This window comes from Branchiostoma belcheri, unplaced genomic scaffold (assembly GCF_001625305.1).
Source record: "Branchiostoma belcheri isolate BF01 breed outbred unplaced genomic scaffold, Haploidv18h27 scaffold40, whole genome shotgun sequence".
NCBI classification, from domain to species: Eukaryota; Metazoa; Chordata; class Leptocardii; order Amphioxiformes; family Branchiostomatidae; genus Branchiostoma; species Branchiostoma belcheri.
Window position 1 is genome coordinate 2,671,215 of NW_017804021.1, and position 7,779 is coordinate 2,678,993.

The following is a 7,779-nucleotide window of genomic DNA, read 5'->3' on the forward strand; positions in this document are numbered from 1 at the left end:
GTCGCCATAGTAACGGCGCCATAACTCTGGATGGAACCCCGTCGCCATGGCAATGGCGCCATAACTCTGGATATACTCCTGTCTCCATGGTGATAGAGCCATAACTCTGATGATTGAAAAACAGTCATGCCTTTAAATATCAGAGTTATCAACCGAGAATTGAGGTGTTCAAAATCTTGTATTTCCCCAGAACTATCGTAGACTGGAACTCGTTGCCACCAAGCACAGTTGGGGCATCATCACTAGAAAGCTTTAAACAACTCCTGCATAATATGCAAAGATTGGGTGTGATATAGGTAGTTGCCGCCGCGCCGCGTGCCTGCAAAGCTGGTGTGTTACACCCAAGGGTGCGTGGTTATACAGATCCGCTTGGAGACATTACCGAACCGTAAACATTGATAGATCTCCGTATTACCTTCTCACAGTAGGAAGTGTGATGATCCTTTGATTAAGAGACACGCGGCTGTTAGAAGCTCAGCAGGATTAAAGTTATAATAACCCCTTACTATAAATTATAATATCCACTGCCTCTGCGCTGTTGGAGGCTTTATGAGCCAGTAATGAAGAGATACACGAGCGCAAGCGGCGCGGGGACATTAGAGCTTTAATACCTATGGCAATCACTCGTGATCTTTATTTGCAATCAGATACAGATTTATGTACAGATACACATTCATGTAGATATACAGATACACATTTTTCCGAGTAGTATGACCGTGTCAGTCCCTACACCTGAGTGAGGGTCACAGTTGACACGGTGGCCTTCGCGTGGATTTGTTTAAGGTGGATGGATAACAGGTTGCGAATCTGAGACCCACACACTTGGGCATCCGTCTTCCCCAGCGGATCCAAATCGAGAGCTTTGATACCACCGTACACTCAATCATAATGGGTTCTTATGTTGCACTGCGGGAATTTTATGAGCCTTTAATTAAGAGATACAAGGTAATGAAGCGATGTGAAGCGCCAGTTCATTAAGAGATACAAAATGGCCCGTAATATAATTAAGAGCCGGGTGACATTCTATGGACCGTAGCGAGGCTGTGTGAAATTCAAACATAATCAGACCGACTCGGAATTTACGGTGAATCTGCCGGGGTAAAGTCGCTCCACTGACATTCAGACGGTGGGTCTTTGGCATTTGGTGTCCGGAATAGTTCGCACATGAAGTTTTATACTGCATACCGACAAAATTATCCCAGGTTTTTTACTGCACAATTTCTTGGTGCATTGGGATGGTACAGTTTTCTTCCCTCTGGTGGTCTGGCCTGCGGAAAGGCTTCTGGAATATAAATTCCAGTGCAAAACAGTTGTACAAAAATACGATATCTACTGCTATATAACAACAGGCTAGTTGTTTTAGTTGATTTGTGTATGATTTTGTGCTTTCTTGTTTTCTCTTTATTGTTATTTTTACCTTGTAGTTTCCATGCTACTTTTGAATGTATGTGTGGAGAGGGAGGGCCTCGATAAGTATAGATACTTTTGCCCAATCCTATAAAATAAATGTGAATTAAGTGAATAACAACAGAAATACTATGGGGCCTTACACGAGGTTATTTAGTATTGGTTGCAGCTTAACAGTATATATTAATATTGAATTTTTTAACGTTCATATTTCGACTCTTCGACTGGTCACTTTAATTGACTTCCAGCGTGGCGTCATATCTTTAAAATCGAAGAGGAAGCACGTAGAACCCGGACCCCTGCAGAGAAAACTGCTTCTCCATCAAACACAATCATGGACCTGCGTGTGGGGTGTGATTGGGACGTTTTACTTGATTATATAGATTGTACATTTACTCCCACGCACTGATGGCAGCCTTTCAAACAAAGTACCTTATTTCAACATTTACCACAATCACAAAAGTACCTTTTTTTTTCAACATTTAACACAATCATACTGTGTTCGGTCGTTAATTTTAGGCCCCAAAACTTGATTTTATGGATTATTACCCACAAACAAAACACATAGATTCAGTCTGTTTTAACTAGAAGAAGAAATTATCAGTATGAACAAACGGTCTAATTTTGTAGGCACACACAAAAGACCACACCACGCCTCTAGCAGAAGGTTGACATCTGCTGTAATTTTACCACAGGAAAAGCAAAACCTTCGGCCGGAAAGCAATGTAGAAACCATGGCAGCACCGTTGTGCTTTATATCAAAACCGTTATGATTGTGTCTAAAGGTGAAATCCGCTCTATTACTCCACCAAACGTTACTCGAAGTCTGTTGCATGATTGTGTTTTTTGGATACTGGAATGCTACGATAGTGTTAAAAGTTGAAATCCTCAGACGAGGTACAAATAACTACACTGGATGGGAAAAGAAAACGAACCTTCGATGAGCGGTGCAGTGAGGTTTAACCGCCTAACGCTAGAAACCCCTGTGGCATGATCACATTTTATATTACAACCGTTCTGATTGTGCCTAAAGTTGAAATCCGCTCTGTTACTCCACTAAACGTTACAGAAGTCTGTTGTATGATTGTGTTCTATATTGGAATCCTGTGAAAGTGTTAAATGTTGAAATCCTCTGTGTTATTCCGCCAGACGAGGTGCAAATAACCCCGGACGGAAAGTCGATGGAACCGGCGGGCCCTGAAATTGCGTCGTTACCTGCGCGTTCGGAACTCATCAAAACCGCGCCGCGGGCGGATAGGCTAGCCTGGCAGCCGGGAGTACATCCAGAACTGCATCCAGAACAGTGCTGCATCCAGAACCCTGCTGCATCCAGAACCGTGCTTTATCCAGAACCACTCTCAGGCACGGTTTTGGACAGTCACCATGTATCATGTGCCTATCTAGTTCTATGGCTGAATGGGTTAGGGTTGGGATAAGGCCCGGTTCTGGATAGTCTCCGCGTACCCTAGAACGTAGATTTGCCCCAGGCACGGTTCTGGATACACGTGGACTATCCAGAACCGTGTCTGAGCCTCGTTCTGCATAAAGCACGGTTCTGGATACGCGTGAACTATCCAGAGCTACACCTGGATAAAGCTTGGTTCTGGGTACAAAAAAAAGACAGCCGAAATAGATGAACTGACGATTAGAATTAAGATGCCACCACGCCAATGATTCACACATGATATCCCCCGGGTCCCGGCTCTATGTTAGACCGTTATTAACGGCTATTAATATTTACAGACGGACCGGAGCAGCGGAGATGGGATATCGGCTGGGCGGGTATTGATGGGGGAGGAGAGGTTAATTAGGAGGGGAGCTGGTCCGCCCAGGAGGGGGGCATGTTTTTCTTTTAACAATCCATCAATTCGGCAGCATGGGAGCTAGCGTAGCCAGACCCGGGCCTATCTAGTTTTATACCTGAATGGGTTAGGATCAGGCACGGTTCTGGATAGTCTCTATTGTATCCAGAACCGTGCCTATCTAGTTCTATGCCTGAATGGGTTAGGGTTAGGATCAGGCATGGTTCCGGATAGTCTCTATTGTATCCAGAACCGTGCCTGTCTAGTTCTATGCCTGAATGCATTAGGTTAGGATCAGGCACGGTTCTGGATAGTCTCTATTGTATCCAGAACTGTGCCTATCTAGTTCTATGCCTGAATGGGTTAGGGTTAGGATCAGGCACGGTTCTGGATAGTCTCTATTGTATCCAGAACCGTGCCTATCTAGTTCTATGCCTGAATGGGTTAGGGTTAGGATCAGGCATGGTTCTGGATAGTCTCTATTGTATCCAGAACTGTGCCTGCGGCAAATCTACATTCTTTGGATATTCTTAGTTTGGCAAATGGCTTTTTATTTTGCATTTATTCAGCCTCCTTGATGAGTCTGTAACATCCTACCTCCATTCGTGCACACGGCTCAGAGCGCCTCCTGGCGTCCGTAGGGGGTACTGCAGGTTCTCCGCGGAGGTGTTTCCGATAAGCCGAGAGGTCAGAGGTCAGCGCCGCAGGTGAGACACTTCCGGGTTCTGCCCAGGTGAGAAGTGTGCAGGTAACGCGGCTGGAGTCTACAGGTTAATAAGTTACAGGACTAGCAACTACAGCGGGAGGGTTTGAAGCATTTGGGAGTGTAGTTAAGGTAAGTGTAATGCACAGTTCGTCAGAAAGTCTGGTGTGATTTTGTATAGACTTAAAACTTTCGCCATTCAAGCAAAATGGCTTGAAACCGTCTTGATTCAAGTAACTGCTATGTTTTTGCCTGATAGCCATGTCTTAGTCACTTTTGTCATGTTGAATGGGTTATCTTCAACTACAGAAATGGCCTCTAAATATCAGATACTTCTGTAGAAACATTGTAGTTAGCTGTGCAATTTTAGGTGCGGTAAGCCTAATCTCCAATCTGGTAAGCCGTAAGTCGTAAGCCGGTGGTTATACCGGTTAAACAACACCGAGAGTCATACAGAAGTTTTTTTAGGTGCATGAACTTTGATGCAAATATCATTCATCTCCTCACAAACGGACATTTTACTCCGTTGGTTGTACAGATTTCAAACCCGGCAAATTTGATGTTTTTCCCGGACCACCGCTTGAGTGTAGCCTCTACCGGGCGTCGGGAGGTGGCTGGAAAGAGTAGAAATCGGCCAAATAGACAGCTACCATGCCGGCGGAGTTGGTCCGCTAGAGAGTACATTTTCCCACAAAATGTACCCTCTCTGGCCGGCTAACTCCTGTGATATAGTATTCTCTTTATTTTGGCCAATTTCTACAATTTTTCCAGTGATCCGCGGTGCCTGGTAGAGGCTAGCTTGAGTGTGTTTTCCCAACCAGCGATCTGTAGCAGGTGAAGTTTATTTAGTAAGACGCGCTGGTACTAAGTACTCACACGTGTATTCAGACTCGGTGAACCGAGAAAACTGGCCAGGGGACAGGTTTTGTCTAAACTCTCCCACCGTGAAAACTGTTCATGGCTAAAAAAAACACATTTTAATCCGACTTTGGCTGTACTTAAATACTGAATTGTCTAATTCCCACATTTTCTAGTTTCTTTGTCATTTTCATACCGCCAAAAAGGCTGTACATTCTGCCCTATCTAAAACAACGTAGACGAAATCACGTAACTCAAGTAAGAGCAGATCAATATTATTATCATAAGTAGTCATTATTTTATTCATGTTGCATTGCAGTGTAATGTTGTCGCTTTTATATGATTACGTACGAAGTATGTGTAACGTTAATGTGTTCTGGAATCCAGGAAGACTAGTTGCTTTTGCAGTCGCTCTTGCGACTATAATGGATATCCTAATAAAGAATCAAGTATGAAGTTTGTAGTTTGGTCGGCATATCGATATATTGATTGATTGATTGATTGGTTGATTGATTGATTGATTGATTGATTGATTGACTGATTAACTGATTTTTCACTTCCTAAGCTCCGTACAGAGTCCCGATGTCAGTGCCGACCGGAGCCCTGCCGGACTTGCGTCACAGGACGGCGGACCGCTCAGCAGCGCTCCCTGGCGGAATGAACCTGAACTTGCCGCCTGTCGCTCAGCCTGGCGCGGACTTTGCCGATCCCGAGCCGAACCCGGCCGAAAAGCCCGAGCGGCGTTCGGGAAGTTTCGTGGCGCTGCCGAAGGCTGAGCTCGGGCTGTGTGCGGGGATGTCTGTGTGTCTGTTTGTCTACATGTTGTACTGTGCGCTCAGGTTCTGCCTAGGTACGGATGTTAATGTACACCATTAGTTTTCATACTAAGTAGTTATAGCATATGAATCAATAATTCGTACTTATAAACCTGCTTTTCTGACAACTCTTCAGTGTCACTGATGAAAGGTAGTGGATGCTCCAAATTCCAAAATCATATTCAGTTGCTTGAGTAAGGCGTATCTTTGGATGTCTAACCTTTACCGACATTAAGTAGTTATATGTGTACCTATTTCATCTGCCTGGAGTTTTAAAATAAATGTACAATAACAAATAACATAGCAGACTTCTATTACACTGCCAAGGTATGGAATTTTGAATATTTGGATACTTTTTTTAACTCCCTTACCGATACTGACAAAGTAGTTTTATGTGGCTTCTAAAGCTTTCTGGAGTTTTTAGTTAAACACTACATTGAATCACAATTTTTGAATCATTTAGTGATGCTTAACATTGCCATCGATCTTCCACACCCTTTTCTTATTCTTCTAGATGGTGTTATGAAAACTCTAACTCTCCTCTTTTATTTGGATATAGAACATTGTAATTGTGATTGCATGCAAATTTTAAGTTTTGATTGAATGCCCTTGGTTAAACAAATGATCAAACTTTTGTTCCTTCAGTACAGTTAATTGTTAGTGTCCATTCCCTTCTGTGTCTGCCCAGATCACCAGCACCAGCTGAATGTAGAGGACCTCGGTCCGGGTTGGACCATTCTGGGCAGGAGAAAAGTAAGAATAGAAAAACATCAGGTTTTGTAAACATGTTTCTTTACTTCTTTTTTGAATTTACCATAACAAGATGGAGGGGGGGGGGACAAAACAGGTGATTGCTTACCTCTTCATGTTGTCTCCCCCATCTGTTTAAGGATAAACTATCAGTATTAGTCTTGAAGTTGAAGATCTAAGGGTTTTCTGTACCTAAACTAGAGCTGTGAATGAAGATAAGGATCAGTAATATCAGATTCTGGCCTCAAAACATTTCTGTTCTTCAAGCACGCAAGTCATGTTCTGAGTAAGAAATACAGCAAAGTGTAGGAACACGAAAGACATACATATTAACAACTGTTATATATCTATGGCAGCTGTCCTTGGTGCTGAATCTGTGGTAGAACTTGTTGTGTATGGTTTTTGCCCATTGAAATGATATTTGTACTCCAGTGCAACTACACTGCAAATACAGAGGACCATGCTTGATTTTAATAGTGTGTTTGTTTGTTTGTTTGTGTTTCCACAGGACGTGCATGACCCAGAGTGGAGAGAGTGGGTGAAGAGAATGTGCACAAGTTTCCCGCTGTATTACAGTTTGTTTGTTTGTTTGTTTGTTTGTGTATCCACAGGACATGCATGACCCAGAGTGGAGAGAGTGGGTGAAGAGAATGTGCACAAGTTTCCCGCTGTTTTACAGTTTGTTTGTTTGTTTGTTTGTTTGTTTGTGTTTCCACAGGACGTGCATGACCCAGAGTGGAGAGAGTGGGTGAAGAGAATGTGCACAAGTTTCCCGCTGTTTTACAGTTTGTTTGTTTGTTTGTTTGTGTATCCACAGGATGTGCATGACCCAGAGTGGAGAGAGTGGGTGAAGAGAATGTGCACAAGTTTCCCGCTGTATTACAGTTTGTTTGTTTGTTTGTTTGTTTGTTTGTGTTTCCACAGGACGTGCATGACCCAGAGTGGAGAGAGTGGGTGAAGAGAATGTGCACAAGTTTCCCGCTGTATTACAGTTTGTTTGTTTGTTTGTTTGTTTGTGTTTCCACAGGACGTGCATGACCCAGAGTGGAGAGAGTGGGTGAAGAGAATGTGCACAAGTTTCCCGCTGTATTACAGTTTGTTTGTTTGTTTGTTTGTTTGTTTGTGTTTCCACAGGACATGCATGACCCAGAGTGGAGAGAGTGGGTGAAGAGAATGTGCACAAGTTTCCCGCTGTTTTACAGTTTGTTTGTTTGTTTGTTTGTTTTCCACAGGACGTGCATGATCCAGAGTGGAGAGAGTGGGGTGAGGAGAATGTGCACAAGTTTCCCGCTGTATTACCTGGGACAGGCTGTTCTGGGGGCTGTTACAGGCAAACTCTGGCCAAAGGTAGGAAATAGGTCTTGGGTACCAGAGTTATCTAGCTTCCTTTGCAGGCTTTCCTGGATCAGAGTTTGTGTGTGTGTGTGGGGGTGGGGGGGGTGTG

At 43.6% G+C, this 7,779-nt stretch overlaps 1 protein-coding gene across 1 annotated transcript in view; it reads left to right on the top strand.

The window, feature by feature from the left end:
• The first annotated feature begins 3,945 nt into the window (after positions 1–3,945).
• The window catches only part of LOC109477633 (protein-cysteine N-palmitoyltransferase HHAT-like), an 11,449-nt gene continuing 7,615 nt past the window's right edge, over positions 3,946–7,779 (top strand). The window contains exons 1-5 of the mRNA XM_019778976.1: positions 3,946–4,044; positions 5,336–5,620; positions 6,274–6,338; positions 6,844–6,884; positions 7,604–7,682. Of these exons, the coding sequence (XP_019634535.1) occupies positions 5,353–5,620; positions 6,274–6,338; positions 6,844–6,884; positions 7,604–7,682 (453 nt within the window). The 5' untranslated portion in view covers positions 3,946–4,044; positions 5,336–5,352. The remainder of the gene's footprint in view (positions 4,045–5,335; positions 5,621–6,273; positions 6,339–6,843; positions 6,885–7,603; positions 7,683–7,779) is intronic.